Genomic DNA, 18,675 nt, shown 5'->3' with positions numbered 1-18,675 from the left:
CTCGAGGTTGACGCTGGGGAAAAGTTCTTGTTGGTTGAGGTCGCGCAGTTGTTCGTCAGAGTCACCGCCGGAAAGAGAGAATGTCAAAGATTGGAGTCTGAGGGTAGAAAACGAGCGTTCCGGAGAAATCTATTTATAAGCCACTTGGAGTAGGGGTATTCTGGACTTATCTCTATGCCACGCGCATGTAGGTCGAGGTGGTTCAGATGGATATGGTAACTGTTTGCACGATAATCAAGGAATTATACAGATGATTTGATGGCAAGTAATCATGACTTGGAAGAGATCTCGATACAGGATATTTTAATTCTAAAAATGACGGCATTATTATGTTAGGATCTTGCCGATGTATTATTGTTTCGGTATCTTAACCATAATCAGGGCAAGAGTGGTTGGCAATTGTGCGATATTTACTCAGGTGCGTGAATCAGGATTAGATTTGATAACAGATCAAGTTTTGGCTTGAAGGATGAGTTACGGTAATTGGGCGAAGGCAAACATTATTTGGAGTAAATTTCAGAGCATTAATGGTTTTATACTCCGAAATTGGGGGGCATGTATTGACACCGTTTTTTGCACGTGTCAAAATGATCAGAGTGGGCTAATCGGCAGGAGAAAAGTTACTGTATACGCTGACAGCCGATGAAAATCAACTTGTAAAGATGGTTGCCGATGAATGGTGGTGATCGATGGAAAGGTTGATTTAGACTCGGGCGTTGCCGATAAGGTTGGAGATGTTATTGTCGATGCCGATGAAGGAAGGCTTGAAGACTACTGCCGATGAAACAGGAAGTATGCCGATGGAAAGGAGGTCGGTGAGATTTCCATCGTAATTGAGGCGGACAAGGAAATAGATAGGAGTTGATTTCCTTTTCTATATTTGTTAGAGTATGATTCATGTAAGAGTCATGTGTTTCCTTAGATATGGACTTGGTGTCCTAGTTGTATTTGGTTATGTCTCTTTAGATCAGGGTATAAATATAGATTGAGGGGCAATGTAATAAAAAAATCAATATCAAAACCAATTTTTACTCCTATTTGCATCTACTTACTTTTCGGCGACTTCGTCAATTTGCATATTTTTCCTTTTTACGAGTTCTCATTGATTCGGCGAGTTGCATAGCTTCAGTGCGACCTTCGGTGATTCTCGAGTTCCGTGTGAGTACATCTTGGTCGTGACTTCCGGGCGTATCACTGTTGTTAGGACCAAAGTGCTCGTATCTTCATCCTTGTCGATTAACAGGTCAAATCGACTGGCACGCTTTGGATATCGATTCGGGTATTAGCCCTTTGTGTTTACAGATCCACTTTTGCATCAACAAAAGGGTAGAACAAAACCTGAGTACACGATGTACTCAGTAAGACTTACCCGTCTAGGTGGGAATAATTTTCTGACTCTCAAGGGTATGCAGGGGCTATTTGGCTTGCTAGTTCATTTACTTTTTGTAAGAAAACATTACTAGGAGTGCATCCTTATATTCGAAGTTTTAGCAATCATATTAAGTGCATCACCTGACCATTCTAGTTAAGCACATGTGTTACTTTCAAGCATGTGGTAAGTAATTAGAACAACTTAATTCCCTTCTCCAACTTCCACCGGGTTTAGTTGTATTACTACGATGCTAGACAGTGGCAAGTGGTATCCATATCTGAGGAGAGCGGCGATCGCAATCAATGTACATCCAGCTAGGCAATCCCAAACACACGCCTGTACTTCTCGAAAGAGCAAGTACAAGCAACCGTTCCGATCATACAACCTAGGTCTGTGAGTGACCCGATCATCCCGGGGAACCCACCCCTATGAGGCCCGCCCCGCCGAGCGGCGACGAGTTTCCCCATCATAAGTTTGGTCCATGGACATTCCCCGCCTCCTAACAACTCATCGAATGGTCAGTGTAACACTCCAATAAACTTTTTAGGGACCCCGAGTCAAAGGAAAGTACTTAGCTTCACGGTCAATTATAACTCAGGCCCCTGTTATGTATTCGGTACCTTCAAACTTAACCGGTGGTCTAGCCAATGGTATGGTCCTTGATCGACATAGGCGAGACTAAATATGCACCCAAGACCTCCATGTCATGTTGCATTCACCAACCCACTCCCGCTCGATCTCCAATTATCATCCACCAAGCATGTCATGTGATGTAAAACAAGATAGAACCTATGGTGAGTAACGACAGGTCACTCACGCTACCGATGTTCCTAAGCATAGCAACTACTTGAATCTGTCATACTAGTACGACTCATAGGATATATATATATATATATATATATATATATATATATATATATATATATATATATATATATATATATATATATATATATATATGCAGGTGTGTTTCAACCAATTCCTATAACCTAATGCATACATCATAATTTAACAGGTACTTTAAAAATATAGAAGTTATGCACCGGGGCTTGCCTTGGTTTTGGACCGGGTCAGTGGAAAAGTCAGCAGGGGCTTCAAGAACACCATCAATGAGGACCGCCTCCTCGTACTCCGGCTCCGAGTCCGGCACGAAATCGATCGCCACGTCACCTATATGCACAAAGAATGCAAGGACGATTTAATACTCTACAGATATCACACAATCTAACACTAATAATAGCATCTACGGATAGAGCACAATTTTACGAACCCGACGAAACTTGTTTCACATTTTTCGATTTTTCTATGATTTCTAGTGATTTTTCGAAGTTCTGCAACTAAACTAAAAAGAAAAACGAACTTCCATCAGGCATTGGGCCATGCGGCCAGCTGCAGACACGGCAGAGGCCCAGGCGCGCGCGGCCAAGGCCCATGGGCGAACGGCGCGGCGGCCCAGCCAGGCTCCCCACACCACCACGCGATTTATGCAGAAAACCCCCTGGACTTCTTCATCTTCTCCCCCGAGGTCCCTGCTCTCTTCTCCAAACAGAAACAGAGGGCGCACCGGCCGGTCAAATTTCCGGCCGAGCCGGCCACGATAGCGGAGGAGGGAGCGCACGGCAGCACCCAAGGGACACGGAGGACCCGCGACGCTACCCAGCCCACGCCAGGACAGGGCGCGGCGGCCTGGCCGTTCGCACGCGCGGGGACGCGGCGACACGAACGCCGTCCACGGCCATGGCGGCAACCAGCGACGCCGACGGGGCAAGCGAAAGGGAGAAAAAAGGGAGCGGAGGCTTACCAGGCTTCACGGCACGAGCAGGGGACGCACGAATCGACGAACGAGGAAAAATCGCGGACGATTTTGAGAGACAGAGAGAGAAACGGAGCCGGCAGCCGAGTTATATACGAAACGACGAGACCGGCGCTTGCCCATCGGTCCGAAAGGGCCGCGTCCTCCTCCCCTGTACCCACAGCGCCGGCACAGGAAGCACAGGCGCAGCGGCACAGGACCGGAGATGGGCGGCGACGAGCTCCTGTCAGAGTGTACGAGCGCTCCCTCTCTCTGTGTGCGGGAAACCCGGGCGCGATGAAGACTTCGGCGACGGCATGGGCAGCACGCGGTCGCGGCATGCTCGACGGTCCCGCCGGCGCGGCCACCTAATCGGCGCGGCAATCGCCCCTGCGCGCGTGCGGGAGAGCACGCTGTCGCGGCCGTCGCTGGACCGTGCGGCAGTCCGCTCCCCTCCTCTTTTTCTTTTTCCTTTTTTTTTTCCAAAACTGAATTCCTTTCCCTTCTTTTTTTTTTTTGACAGAGAAAGGGAGCCACGTGCGGTCTGCTGGCCATCCCAGGGGCAGAGCTGCTGCCCACCATCTTTTCTTCTTTTTTTTTCTATTCTCTTTTCCCTAATTAACATTATTAGCACACATAAAACTAGCTTCACCTCGATATCTAACACAGCTTAAGATAATTATCAAGTAACACCGGGGTGTTACACGAGTCTCCGACAGCAATGGGTCCGTGCCCCCCTGCGCTGTGGACGGGGAAGAAGGAGCGCTGGGTGCTCGTTCGAGAAGGGAAGGTCATGGCATTGGACGGGGGAGAGGGGGTCTGCTGGGCCGGGCCATCGCGGTCTAGTGTCGCGCACTTCGGTCGGAGCGCGACCGGTCGCCTGATATACTTTGCGCATATGGAAAGACTTTCCATCTGGATCATACGGACATACGCCACCTAATTTGCCCTGAAGTTGGAACGTAAATGCTCCTACACGAACGTCCGCCCTATTTTCTTCGTGTCAGACGCTTTTTTAACTGGACTAGAATCTATACAGCCTGTCAACGGCCCAACAATCTTCATCTTTCTCTCCCACGCCGCTGCTTGTCTCTCTCACATGGTTTCTCGTCTCCCTAACGATGACGCGACTGCTTGTCTCGCCTTACTCCCTCAATGCTGCTTTCCTCCCTCATGGCTTCTGAAAGATCCTTGTTTGGTTTTGGTAATTGAGTGACAACCTAGGTGGACTAATTGTGTTTATGTGAGATACACAGGTGATTAGTCCACAGGTATATGTGTGTGAGCAACATATGCCATGGAGGTGAAAAAGGCTTAGAGATGTTGCAAAGCTCACACATGTGATGATGAAGGAGCTTAAATGCACATGAGACATGACATTGAGTCATGTGATCAAGATAGAGAAGATCAAGACAAGACTTGGCTTGATGGACCGATTGCAAGCGTGAAGGACAAGTCAAAGGCTTTGGAGTGATGGACCGCGTGGCGGTGAAGCTTGAGCAAGACTTGGCGCCGATGGAAGATGGCAACGGTGAAGAGCAAGTGAAGTCAAGATCGATGAACCAATATGATCACGTGATGATATGAAGTGGATCATATCATTGTTGATCGTGTTGGTGCATGTGTTGCATCGACATTGAAGGAGATGGAATGGAATACGCAAGGCAAAGGTATAACCTAGGGCATTTCATTTCACCGGTCATAGGTGTGTAGAGAAGTTTATGACCGGGTTTAGGATAGATGGTCGTACTATCAAGAGGGGCAAACTTGTTTGCATATTGGTCATCTAGTGCCACTCGAGTGATCTAACTTTGCATTGTCGCTAGGATCGAGTGGCGTGGCAAGTTGAGTGGCTAACATCCTTTGGGAAATGATTGTGAAAATGCTAACACATACATATGGTGGTGTTGGCACATTTACAAAGAAGGTGGTGTTTGTAGGGTTGAGATGGGTTTGGGTCGGGATTCGGCGCTTTCGGGAAAATGGAATGCCTATTTTCTATTACGCCGGATGCAAATTCTTGTGGTTAGCACACTTGAGCAAGGGTGAAGAGAATGGAGGAGATGCCAGCGTCGGTCAAGTGACCGGACGCTGGATCCAAAAGCACCGGACGCTGCCTGCCTGCGTCCGGTCGCGCTGACGTGGAGTGTAGCTGTAGCTGGAGAGTGACCGGACGCTGGTGCTGCGTCCGATCGCGTTCGACCGGACGCGTCCGGTCATGCTCGGGAGCTTACTGGAAACGACCGGACGCTGAGGGTCCAGCGTCCGATCAGTTGAAGTTGCTGCGTCCGGTCAGGTCAAGTGACCGTTGGAACCGGGATACGTGGCCGTCTGCGGGCGACCGGACGCTGAGGTCCAGCGTCCGGTCAACACGACCGGAGCGTCCGATCGGCCCGACCGTTGCCCAGTGAAGGGGTAACGGCTAGTTTAGCCCTTGGGGCTATAAATAGAAGTGGCCTTCGGCCATAGCTGGTGTGGAGCACCTTGGGGGACTTTGTGTCCATGCTTGAGAGTGCTTGGGAGCCCTCCATCTCACACATACTTGATAGCGATCATCCGATTGAGTGAGTGAGCGATTCTAGTGCGATTGCATCGTGAGGTTGCATCGAGTGGCACTAGGTGATCGAGTTACAAGCTGGTGGTGCTTGTTACTCTTGGAGGTTGCCACCTCCTAGACGGCTTGGTGGTGGTCTTCGTCGAAGCGCGCAAGAAGCTTGTGCGGCGCTCCGGAGAAGTGCTTGTGAGGGGCATTGTGCTCGCCCCGCGGGAGCCGCGAAGAGCAACTCTAGTAAAGCGTGTCATTGAGCTACCCTCACTCAAGGGGTAGGTTCTTGCGGCGCCCGATGTGCGGGCTTAGCAGGTGATGCTAATTAGCCGCCGAACCACCAAGTGAGCGGTCGACACAACGGGGACTAGCGTGTTGGCAAACACGTGAACCTCGGGAGAAAAATCATCGTGTCAACCTTGTTCTTCCCATTGGTTTGTATCCCCATTACACAAGCTTGCAATTACTTTTATACATATTAAGCTTGTGTAGTTGCTCTTGTAATTAGATAGCTTGCGTAGCTTGCTAATTACCTTCTTGCTTGTGTAGCATAGAAGTAGCTCCCTTGCGTGGCTAATTTGGTTTTAGTAACCTTGTTAGTCACATTGCTTAGTTTGTGTAGCTAAGTATTTGCGCTCTCTAATTAGGCATTGGTTGCCTTGTTATTGAGCATTGCTAGTGAGCTTAGTTAGCTTTGTGCTTTTGCTTACTAGCATGTGTAGGAGCTCCCTTGTCGCTTAAAGCACTAGTGGCATAGGTTTGTGTAACGTTGCTCCTAGAATTGTTTAGGAGAGCTCTAGCTAACCCGGCACCTTTGTTACTTGATTAGTATCTTTGAAAGGTGCTAGAGAACATAGATAGAGGGGTGTAGTCTTGGCTAGACCGATAGTTATAATTCCGCACTTGTTTCGGTTAGCCGACGTGATTAATTTTAGAAAAAACTATTCATCCCCCCTCTAGTCCGCCATCTCGACCCTTCAGCCTCGCTCGCCCGCGCCCGTCCTTGCTCTTCCCTCGCCGCTGCACCAGCTCGCCTTCCTACCTCATCTCCATGGTGGCCAAGTGGATCTAAGTGGACACCTCTATGGTGAGGTGTTTCTCGGCTATGAAATTCTCCATGGTCGGGTGTCTCTCGACGACGAACTACACGCTGGAGGGTTGACCTCACTGGCGACAAGCTTCTCCATGGTGTCTGGGCTCCTTCATAGGCAAACGCAACCGAATATGTACTCTAAGGTGGGTTATGTTGTAGCATGTGATATGCTCTAACAGTCAATTTTGGATGTTACATATTTTATGGCACTCAGCATAAAATTAGATTTCACGATGTTGCAACAGTCGATCTGAGATGATGGAACATGTTTTTTTGATGTTGCAATAGTCGATTTATGATGTTGCAATATGTTTTTTTATGTTGCAACATGTTTTTTTATATTACAACAATCGATTTGAGATGTTGCAACATGTTTTTTTAAATGTTGCAAAAGTCGATTTTAGATGTTTTAACTGTCGATTTAAGATGTTGCAAATTTAAGACGTTGAAACATGGTTTTTTTATGTTACATGAGGTTTTAGTGTGTTGCAAACCTTTGTTCTTGAATATTGTAAGCAATGATTAACATCTGATCCGTTTATCTCTCTTTTTATCTCTCTCCCTCACATATGGCAAGGTGCGGTGTCAAACACTGTAGAAAGAGTAGCCACCATTATCGTGGTTTACTATTGCTCTCTTTTCATCTCTCTCCCTCACATATGGCAAGGTGCGGTGTCAAACACTATAGAAAGAGTAGCCACCATTATCGTGGTTTACTATTGCATTATAGGAGAGCTAGAAGGGGATGAGCGTTGGGTGAGGCGGGTAGATAAAAAGCCTCTGAATAGGAAAGAAAAGGAACGTAACGGAAGCCTCTCAATCCAAAAGGGAAGAAGACGAGTAGAGCAGAAGCCTCTCAATCCAAAAGGGAAGAAGACGAGTAGAGCAGAAGCCTCCAGATTAATTGTTTATATCCAGACGTGCAGATGCATTTCCTAAACACCAAGCGCGCTCAATGGCAGACGCCAGCGCAATTGCTCCGAAAGAAATGACAGACGCCAACGCCATAAAGCCTTCTCCTGATGTCTCTCTCTCTCTCTGCTCTAGTGCTCTGACGTGTTGAGCGGTTCCTTGCCCTGGACTGTAGGCTTCGACGGTTCTCACTGGTCACTAGTCACCTCGTCTTCCACCGCCTTCCTCGCCGTCCCATTGCATTGTTGCAGGCTTCCAGCAGCTGGTAAGCTCCCCTTCATTGCACGGAGATCGGTGTTGGAGCTGGGTGAGCGTGAGCGTGAGCTCAAAAGAAGGGGAGCCCCAGGAGGACCAGCGTCTGTGACCTGTGTGTCACTCACTGTGCTCTCGGTCTCCGCTTGCTATTTTGGGGCAGAGCAGAGGCGGGGGAGAGGGAGCCGGTCTGGTCGGGTCGGGTCTGGTCCGGTCTCCGGTCGGGTCACCTGCGTTCTCGCGCCGCCCGTCGATGGCGCCGTGGAGCGGCCTCTGGGGCGGCAGGGCCGTCCTCGCCGGCCGCGACGCCTACCGCGGCACCCCGGTCGTCGTCCGGATGGAGAACCCCAACAGCTGGTCCATCTCCGAGATCGACGACGACGAAGACGACGATGACTACGGCGGGGGCCGGAGGCGGCGGCGGCGGCGGAGGAGGGGCAAGAACGCGAAGCGGATCATCTGGGTGCTGCTCCTCAAGGCGCACCGCGCCGCGGGGTGCCTGGCGTGGCTGGCCTCCGCGGCCGTCACGCTCGGTTGCGCGGCGCGGCGCCGCGTCGCGGCCGGCCGGCCGGACGCCGACGACGGAGCGCCCGCGCCCGTCCCCGCGTCCGCTCCCACGAGTCCGCCGCCGCGGCGTTCCCGGCTCTACGCGTTCATCCGGGCGCTGCTCCTGCTGTCGCTGTTCCTCCTGGCCGCCGAGCTCGTCGCGCACGCCAACGGCAGGCGCCTCGCCGCCGCTGCGGTGTCGCTCGGCTCGCTCCACGCCTCCTGGGTGCGCTTCCGCGCCGCCTACGTGGCGCCGCCGCTCCAGCGCCTCGCCGACGCCTGCGTCGCGCTCTTCCTCGTCCAGAGCGCCGACCGCGTCGCCCAGAGCCTCGGCTGCCTCTACATCCGCCTCAGGCGCGTCAGGCACGAACCCGTGTCGCCGCCGGCGGTGCCCGACGCCGAGGACCCCGGTGCCGGCTACTTCCCCATGGTGCTCGTCCAGATACCAATGTGCAACGAGAAGGAGGTGAAAACTGCAGCATTTCTCCACTTGCATTTGCAATTCCGCCTAAAAATTCAAAATTTTGACCCACACAAGCTCAATTCCAACAACCAACATGATGATGTTCGTCGCTCTGTTCCATTCAGGTGTACCAGCAGTCCATCGCGGCGGTCTGCAACTTGGACTGGCCGAGGTCCAGCCTGCTGGTGCAGGTGCTGGACGACTCCGACGACCCCGTCACGCAGGCACTGATAAGGGAGGAGGTGGACAGGTGGCGGCGCCACGGCGTGCGCATCGTGTACCGCCACCGCGTGCTCAGGGAAGGGTACAAGGCCGGCAACCTCAAGTCGGCGATGAGCTGCAGCTACGTCAAGGACTACGAGTACGTGGCCATCTTCGACGCCGACTTCCAGCCTTACCCTGACTTCCTGCGGCGCACGGTGCCGCATTTCAAGGTAGCTTGAACCTTGAGGTGAATTAATTCATCCATTGCTTGCTTGGATCGATCATGCCGAATTGCGCGCATGGCCGGCATTCCGATGATCGCTGTATGACACGTTGTGTTGGATGGTATGTATGCATTTTGCAGGACAATGAGGATTTGGGGCTGGTGCAGGCGCGGTGGTCGTTCGTGAACAAGGATGAGAACCTGCTGACGCGGCTGCAGAACATCAACCTGTGCTTCCACTTCGAGGTGGAGCAGCAGGTGAACGGCGTGTTCATCAACTTCTTCGGGTTCAACGGCACGGCCGGGGTGTGGAGGATCAGGGCTCTGGAGGATTCAGGGGGCTGGATGGAGCGGACCACCGTCGAGGACATGGACGTCGCGGTCCGGGCGCATCTCAAAGGCTGGAAGTTCATCTTCCTCAACGATGTGGAGGTACATCAGTACTACATGATGTTGAATTTCTCTAGGACGTAGTTGGGACTTGGGATGTCAGCAACATCTGTGCTGAAGCATCGATTTCATGTTTGGACAGTGCCAGTGCGAGTTGCCGGAGTCGTACGAGGCTTACCGGAAGCAGCAGCACCGGTGGCATTCAGGGCCAATGCAGCTCTTCAGGCTGTGCTTGCCGGACATCATCAGATGCAAGGTATTGTACAGTATCACCTAGAAATTTGTGATTACATTGCCATCCAGTTCATCATCTTTGTCCCAATTATGAAATTAAATCTTGTTTTTGGTTTGCATTGCGTTGCAGATGGCGGTGTGGAAGAAGGCGAACCTGATCTTCCTCTTCTTCCTGCTGCGGAAGCTGATCCTGCCCTTCTACTCCTTCACGCTCTTCTGCATCATCCTGCCGCTGACCATGTTCGTGCCCGAAGCCGAGCTCCCGGACTGGGTGGTGTGTTACGTCCCCGCGCTCATGTCGCTGCTCAACGTGGCGCCGGCGCCCCGGTCGTTCCCGTTCGTGATCCCGTACCTCCTGTTCGAGAACACCATGTCCGTGACCAAGTTCAACGCCATGGTGTCCGGCCTGTTCCAGCTCCGCGGCGCCTACGAGTGGGTGGTCACCAAGAAGTCCGGCCGCCCGTCGTCGGAGCAAGGCCTCGCCGCCGCGCCGGCTACCAAGTGCCAGCAGCAGCGGGAGGAGGAGGAGGCCGTGACGGAGCAGACTGGGACGACGAGGACGAGGAGGTACAAGCGGATGTACAAGAAGGAGCTGGCGCTGTCGCTGCTGCTGCTGACGGCCGCCGCCCGGAGCTTGCTGTCGAAGCAAGGGATGCACTTCTACTTCCTGCTGTTCCAGGGGGTCTCGTTCCTCTTGGTCGGCCTCGACCTCATCGGCGAGGACGTGAAATGAGACCGTGGATGGCCATGGATGTAGTAGCTCTAGGCTCTTCTAGGCTGTAGCTCCGTTCAGGGATAGGGTGATGATTAGTGGTAGAGCCTGGAATTGTTCAGTTCAGTCCTCTGAATTCTCGTAGAATGTCTGGTAGTAGTGTAGATATCTCAGCTCTGACTTGTCGCGTGTAAATTCTCGTAGCTGCTTAGACGATAGAGATTAGCAGAGTCTCGATCGATTCTTTTGTATGAACGAAGCCGCTGTTGCTCAGTCATTTGCGTTGCTTGGTTTTCTGATGGATGGCTGCACCTGCACCTGCACCTGCATCTGCATCTGCAACTGCATCACCATCGCCAATTCGCCATTGCGATTGCACAGCTCTGAACCGTGACGCGTGACGTGCGGGCTGTTCTGTTCATCGCCCGGGGCGGCAGGGCATGCAGGCCGGCTGGCCGGGGAAGAAGGACAGGGCCAGCTCTGCTGTGGTGGTGGCGATCGGTCACACCCTCACGTGAATGCGTCAGGTTGTCGGCGGTTGGTACAGAGTACAGACTACAGAGAGACTCATGAGATGTGGTTCAGTGTTGAATTCTTCTTCGCGTCGCGTGGGCACGTACGTACACTCCCCATGCACCGCATCCCCTCTATACATTCAGTTTTGTTAACGTCACGCAATTTTTCTCCTCAGCCTCTAAGAAAAAAAGTCGTCCAATGGCCATGAAAATTTATCACAAAAACTTGTATCTTCAGCCGTTGCACATATTTTCATCGCAAAATGTTTTGGCTTTTCCTTCCTTTTACGAGTCAACATGCTCCCTCCATTCCAAATTATTTAGCATTTTTGCCAGTTTTTTAATGTATGTTTAGGTGCAATAGTAAAAGCTATTTATCAAGAAAAAGTCAGAATAACTTATAATTTGTATAAGAGAGAGTACAACACAAGTCGCTATTTTAAGACTTTTCCTACCTTGTCTCTCTCCTCAGTTCGCATATATTAATGTTGTAATCGATGTGATGCCCTACATCAAATGTCCTTGATTTTATAATGGTACCTGTCAATTAAGCGTATTTGTAGTGCAAACTAGCCAATATCGCATCATTTCAACTCGCCACGGCAAAAATTTCCATCTTTTTTAATCTAAATTTTGTCCCGTTTTTCCAACATAGAAATCGCCATTTGAGTTGCCGTTTCATGGGACTTTTATATCTACTTATTAGAAATGCTTTCATGAATTTTTGAAAATTATCTAAATAAGCTGTTGATATTGCACAAATCGTGCTGTTTTTACAAATGGATCCTACTTTTAAATACATCTATTCTTTGGTTCGTAGTACTTCAATTCCCAGCCCATTGCAAACTCAATAAGGTTAAGCCCAGTTTATGGGCCACAGCACAGTTGAGGCCCAGTCGCCAATTATAATGAGTGGAGTGTCCTTGAGGGCCGTTTTTCACTTATATCGCAGGTGTTCCCTAAAAAAAAACTTATATCGCAGGTTCACTGATCGGAGCGTCAAGTAGTTCTGTAAGTGAATTATGATGGATGAATTTGCATCCGGACCCACATGTCAGTCGTTCAGACGGGTTCAAGCCCAACAGCTCGATATGCAACTCGCGGCTCCATCAGGAAACGAGAATTGGAAGAAGACAGTAGCTAGTAACCAATCAGTGAGAGGCTATAACTTTAACAATAGTAGTGGATTAGTTTTGGAGGAGATGCATCATCTCCGACCTCCATTATACAAAACCCCTCCTTCTCCGGACCACGTCGCGGCCCACGACGGAGCCGGAGAAGAAGGAAACACCAGAGGCCGCGCTGTGCACTCCCGCCCTTGATCATATCGCCTAGCTAGCTTCACTAACCAATCTCCCATGGCTATTACTACCTAATTAACTCGCTACCATTCCAAGAACCCTAATTAACTTAACTAACTGATCTGATGAAGAAGTCCAACGCAACCGGTCGAGGAGCGCGGGTACGTGGTGGTGGCTGGCCGTCGATCGGCCGGAGAGGCGGTGCATGCGTGGTGGAATCGGCCGGTGGCCATGTCAATGTCATCACTCATGGATCGATCGACTGATCGATACGATCAGGCGTCGGTCCAGGCGGCGAAGACGGGCATGTGCGCGATGGAGACGGCGGCGGCGGCCCTGGCCGACGCCTGCCGTGGACGCCCAGGAGCCCAGCGGCATGAGCGGGCTCATCGGCTTGTTGGCGACCTGCGCCGGAGCCGGCGCCGGCGGCTTGGAGAAGAGCATGGACAGGCCGCCGCCGCGGTCGGGGCTGCCCTCGCGGTAGTTGCCGAGGCTGGTGACGAGCGACGACGCGCTGGACATGGGCATGTGGGCGCTGTGGCTGTGGTGGTGGCCGCCGTCCGCGGCGGTGACCACCAAGTCGTGCAGCACGGAGAAGGCCTCGCCGGAGAGCACGTCGTGGTGGTGGTGGTGCTGGCTTCGATCCGCCGCCGCGGCCACCTTCCACGTCTCGCTGCCGCTGGCGTTATGGTTGGCGCCGGCGCCGGCAGCAGCAGCTACAGCAGCCTGCTGCACCAGGGCGGCCGCCGCCGCAGCGGTCGTGACGCCGCCGCCGCCGCCGGCGTCGGCGCCGGCGATGACTGCTGCGGGGTCGTCGTCCTTCCTGCGGCGCGCGAGGTCGCCCGGCAGCAGCGTGTTGCTGGCCATGATCTTGTCGACGTCGTAGCGCGTGATGTCGAAGTTGGTGACGGCGTTGAGGCCCCGGAACTTGATGGCCGCGATATCGTACGCCTCCGCCGCCTCCTCCTGCGTGCCTGCAGGCAGCAGCACGGTCGTCGATCAGGTTGGAGTCAGCTGGATGCATGCACGGTGCATGGAGGAATGATCTGAACAGGAGAGCCGGCCGGTCGGGGGCGGGCGGTCGGCACGATGGGGGCGCGGCGGACGGAATCGGTGGTCAAAACTGAAAAGGGGCTCCGTGCAGGTGCAGCAGGGCCCCAGCGCGTGCGATCCACGACAGTGTAAAAACAAGAGAGGTATGTCAGCCTTACGCAAAAGCCCCCTAGCTAGCCTAGCCATCTCTCTCCCTCTCTATGCTAGAAATCAAAATCACACTTGCTGACGCTGATGCAGGCAAGCAGAGACGAGGGCCACACCATGGCATGGCACAACCACAAAAGCAAGGACCAAGCAAGCAAAAGGAAATGAGAGGAGTAAAGCAGAAGCAGCAAGACATTCTTTGGCAGGGACGAGGCATGATTGGGGTGCGCTAAAGCCTTTGCATCCAGCATCGTCCTCGTCCTTACGACAGACTCATGCATCGCCATCGTCCATGGATGCATGCATGATCCACCCGTATATAGCTAAGGCGCTAAGCTAGCTGACCTACACACTGCATGGCTCTCGATCACTCTCTTTCAGAGCTCGATCGATCGGACCCGCGCCGATCGTCTAGACGAGAAATGGCGCGCGACGGGATCGATCGAGCTCATCATCGTCGTGAAACCGCCCCGACGACGTCATGGCTCCTCCACCATGCCATGAAGTGCAGTGCGACGCGAATAACTGAATGACGAATGCATTGCAGAGCGTCTATATATATATGGAATAGAAGCTTGCATGTAGTATAACTGAATGATGAATGCGCATGTATATGTATATGGAAATGGAGCAGACGAGCAGATGATGCAGAGAAGGAAGGAAATTGAAGAAGATGGGCGGGGATTGATGATGGATGCGTACTGAAGGTGCCGAGGTAGAGGTCCTTGTTGCCGGAGACGCGGCCGATGCGCGCCTGCCACCGCCCGTGCTGGTGGTGCCTGCATGCGTCGACAACACACACGCTGTTAATGTCATTGCTGCTGCTCCATATATACAGCTAGGCAGCTAGCTCCTGTATCGATCTATCACTTGCTGTTTGTCAGCCGGTAAAATCTATATAAATAAAAGGAAAAATATATATATATAGGAACGACGCATGCATGCATGTGCACATGGCAGCAGTATGTAACTACTGCAGCTGAACATTGTTGGGTTCAGCGGTCGTCTTTGGGGTCATTCATTCAGAGAGTTGAGTTTCAGACCTTGTGACTCCTCGGTACATCGACGCGCCCCGTGAGAAGCCGCTGCTCTTCCTGCATGCACCACACACGCCCATGCATATGAATATCCAGCGGTTAATAATGAATCAGCTTGCTCATCAGATAGTAGATGATCGATCGATGGAACATGCATCACTGGCAGCTAGCAGCTTTGGACTTTGGTAGCTAGCTAGCTAGGTCAAACTTGTACCTCCTGAGGTGAGCCACGTACTCCTGCCGTGTCATGTTCTTCATCTCCTCCAGCTCCTCCTGGTAGTCCTCCAGCTGCAAATAAACACCGTACCATGCATTTTGTTTTTTTATTACTTCTTCATTAAGCACAGTCTCAGCTCGATCAGCACTGGTACTCCTACTAGCTAGCTAGTAGTAGTGTTATTACAGAGTTACCATGGCTGTCAGGCATGCATCACGGTAAAAAAACTAAAATGAGCAAGCAAGAATAGTTACCGGGAAGTTGATGTGGGTGGAGGGGCCCCAGTACTTGAGCGCCGCCAGGTCGTAGGCTCTCGCCGCCTTCTCCTCCATGTCGTACCCGCCTAATACCGACGACACATGCATCCACCCCCAGATTTTACCACCAGCATGTTTTACTTTTACCATGCATCAATGTGTACGCACGCACTGCCAGTGCCAGTGCAGCTAGCTAGCACAGAGACTGTGTGTGTGTGTGTGTGTGCAGTGCAGCAAAGAGTGCTTACCGAGATAAACTGCAGTGTGACAGTCAGGGGGAGAGAGATCACAAGCCGTACGCGTAAATATTCCGCCATCCCCACACAGGCAGAACCACGTCGGTTTGTTCAACCACCACCGATGTATTAGTTAGTTTTTTTTGTTGCTCTAACCTAATAATGACACTAGTAGTAATAACATACACTTAAAACGATAGTTACACTGTGATTGATTTGTTACCGTACCTTGCCTGCCCTTCCTGGTCTGGCCTTCCTTCTTGCAGCTGTTGTCCCACAGGTGCGCCTCATACCTCCCTGTCCACCTATGCCTGCTTAATTTCATTGCATTTTTAATCTCATCGACAATTTAGTTAACATGTTTCGGCGGTTTTATTTGTACACGCGTGATATGTGTACACGTATGGATCGGAGCGGATTATTTGATTTGATTTAGGGCCTGTTCGGTTAAGCTGAAACCTGGCCAGGAATAATTCCAGCTGACGACGTCTATTCAGATTAGAATACGAATCCAGCCAGGAATATTTCTAGGGACCAATTCCCCGTCAACCGAACGGCCCCTTATAGTGTAGGTGAGTGTGCGCACGTGTATGTGTCGTTAGTTCTTTCGAAAATACTAGGTTAATTAATCGGCTAAGACAATGCTAATAATAACCTAAGCAGATGTAGTTCTAAGCGCCATTATTTTTTGTGATTAGTTAGTTCGTTAATGATGGAACCACATGCTAAACGTGCGTGATTAACCAACGCAAGCACATGACGGGACGAGGTGATTAGTTAGTTCGTTAATGATGGAACCACATGCTAAACGTGCGTGATTAACCAACGCAAGCACATGACGGGACGAGAAACGGAAACAGAGACGGTGGTGTGTACCTCGTGACGCCGCGGTACTGCGACGTCCTCTGCCCGAACGTGTCGATGGACTTGCGGTGGTGCACGGGCTGCTTCTGCCCCGCCGCGCCGCCGCGCTTGCGCCCGCCGTCCAGCGACACCGCAGCGCTTCCGCCCGCCACCACGCCGTACTCAGGCGGCGGCGGAGCCGGGGTGCGCGGTCACGCAGCTCGACAGCGACCCGGAGCTCATGGACAGGGCCAGCGCGTGGTGGTGGTGCCCAGCCGAGGCGGACAGCACGCCGCCGCTCTCGGCGCGCGCCGCCACCCAGCTCGCCATGGCCGTCGCGGCGGCCGCGGCCTCGGCCTCGTCGTCCGCCACCAGGGACGCGGCCGAGGGTCCCGCCGTACAGGTCGGCGCACGGCTGCAGGAACCCCCCGTGGTGGTGCCCCGAACCGCCGCCGTTGCCGTAGTAGTAGAAGCTGGAGGCGGCGGCCGCGGGGTTATCCTGCAGGCTTAGCGCCATGGCCTGCGACTGCGCCGCCGCGCCCAGGAAGTCCTCCAGCTTCGGCCCTGAATCAATAACGACGCCGATCGACCGACGACCGACGCACGCCAAGAAATATATCAAACCAAGAACGAAACGGATCGACGCCGGCCATCAGCTACCAAGCTAGATTGCATTTCTTCACATCACACCGTACGTACCGTTATCTTGTTGATCGCTTCTCCGGAGCGCCTCCATGATGCAGAGGGAGCCGTCGGACTTGAGCGGCATGGACGCCAGCTGCGGCGTGTAGTACGACGACGCGCTGGTGGCCACGCCGCCGAGGCCGTAGGCTGCGGCGGCCGCCGCAGTGACTGAAGGGAAGAAGAGGCCATGGTGCTGCTGCTGCTGCTGTTGCTGCTGCTGCTGGTGCTCATCCATGGCGGAGGCCATGTGAGGCGACAGCGAGAAGCCTAGCCAGCCGCTCGCCGCCGCGTTCGTGCCGTTGCCGTTGTTGTTGGTCATTGTTGTGTGAATGAGAGCTAAAACAAAGCTACAAACAGAAGCAACTAATGAATCGGATCGGATTAAGCTGCTGGCGGCGGCAATGGCGATCGGAGTGGATCAATCATTGGGGAGGGACGCGGTGTGATGGCCATTGCCGCGATGAGATGATGGTCCGGCGGCGGTGGCGGGGTTCGCTAGGCTAGTGGCCGCGAGGAGGTGTGAAGCGGACAAGAAGGATGAGCAAGTGTGCTTGTGCTTGTGCTTGTGCTTGCGTTGTGTGCGCGCGCATGGCTTTAAAGGATGGAGTCCAGCAAAAGGAATGAGACTTGCTCCCTCTCCCTCCCACATTTACACACACAACAGGCTGCATCCAACCAAAAAGAAATAAAAAAAGAAAGGGAAGAGGGAGGGAGAAATGGTTGGACTTGGATGGATAGATAACATTCTCTTCACACATGCCTCAGCTCATAGGGATCTGTGTACCTACACACACTCTCTCTCTCTCTACAATGTTGTGTTGTCCTTGCAAAAGTAAAGATCATCAAGGAATCAGTAGCTAGGGGGGGAATAAACCCTCCTGTTTATAGAAAAAGGTAAACATCAGAGGACATCTCTCTAATGATATACTCCTTTTGATTAGAAACGTAAGGTGTATTTTAATCAGAAATAAGTCATATAAAATACATATTTGGGCCCTTAATTTGTCTTACGGCATATTGCGGGTCATTAAAATAATCAATATCATGTTAAAGGCACTTTGATCACAAATCTATTAATGCAAGTGTCGTGCCCTAAGCAACTTAGCATGTAGCTTGACTAGTTGTTGGTAAATTTCTGACTTTTGCCCATTCAAAATACACGTGTATTGTTTTCATTACTATGTTCATATAAGAAAGGCTAATAAAGCTATATATCAACATTGGCTACACTACTATTAAAAACCATATCAATGTCTAATAAAGCACCATACATCACTAACAGAAGGAGTACATCGATCCTTCCTTTTGTATAAAGGAAAAGAGGAAAGTAATATGCTCATTTGCATCCACCACCTTTGTCGCCATTGGTGCCCTGCTTGCCTGCAGTAGTAGTAGTGCCACTGTGTGTTTGGTAGTAGGATGTAGGTATTTAGTAGAGCCACTTTTTGGTTGTGCTAGGGCAAATACTCACTGCACAAGCAGTCACTTCACAACAGTTGTGGCACTGTGCAGGGCCTCCTCAATGCCAGCAATATATATATATATATATATATATATATATATATATATATATATATATATATATATATATATATATATATATATATATATATATATATAATATCCAAAGCAAGTGATCTGTTGAGG

The 18,675-nt window shown here is 51.6% G+C and overlaps 1 protein-coding gene and 1 pseudogene across 1 annotated transcript; one reads left to right on the top strand and one right to left on the bottom strand.

Annotated features, from left to right (window-relative positions):
* Window positions 1-7,634: 7,634 nt before the first annotated feature.
* LOC136544815 (putative xyloglucan glycosyltransferase 10) lies at window positions 7,635-10,921 on the top strand. Its single transcript, XM_066536879.1, has 5 exons — window positions 7,635-8,978; window positions 9,101-9,409; window positions 9,544-9,834; window positions 9,935-10,048; window positions 10,157-10,921. Exons 1-5 carry the CDS (start codon window positions 8,220-8,222, stop codon window positions 10,757-10,759), a joined length of 2,076 nt encoding a protein of 691 aa, XP_066392976.1. The 5' UTR covers window positions 7,635-8,219; the 3' UTR covers window positions 10,760-10,921.
* Window positions 10,922-12,547: 1,626 nt separating this feature from the next.
* Window positions 12,548-17,448, bottom strand: LOC136544814 (AP2-like ethylene-responsive transcription factor CRL5; annotated as a pseudogene).
* Window positions 17,449-18,675: the final 1,227 nt, after the last annotated feature.

Source organism: Miscanthus floridulus, chromosome 3 (assembly GCF_019320115.1).
Source record: "Miscanthus floridulus cultivar M001 chromosome 3, ASM1932011v1, whole genome shotgun sequence".
NCBI classification, from domain to species: Eukaryota; Viridiplantae; Streptophyta; class Magnoliopsida; order Poales; family Poaceae; genus Miscanthus; species Miscanthus floridulus.
Note: the sequence above shows the minus strand (reverse complement) of the source record. Positions and strands in the feature narration are given on the sequence as shown.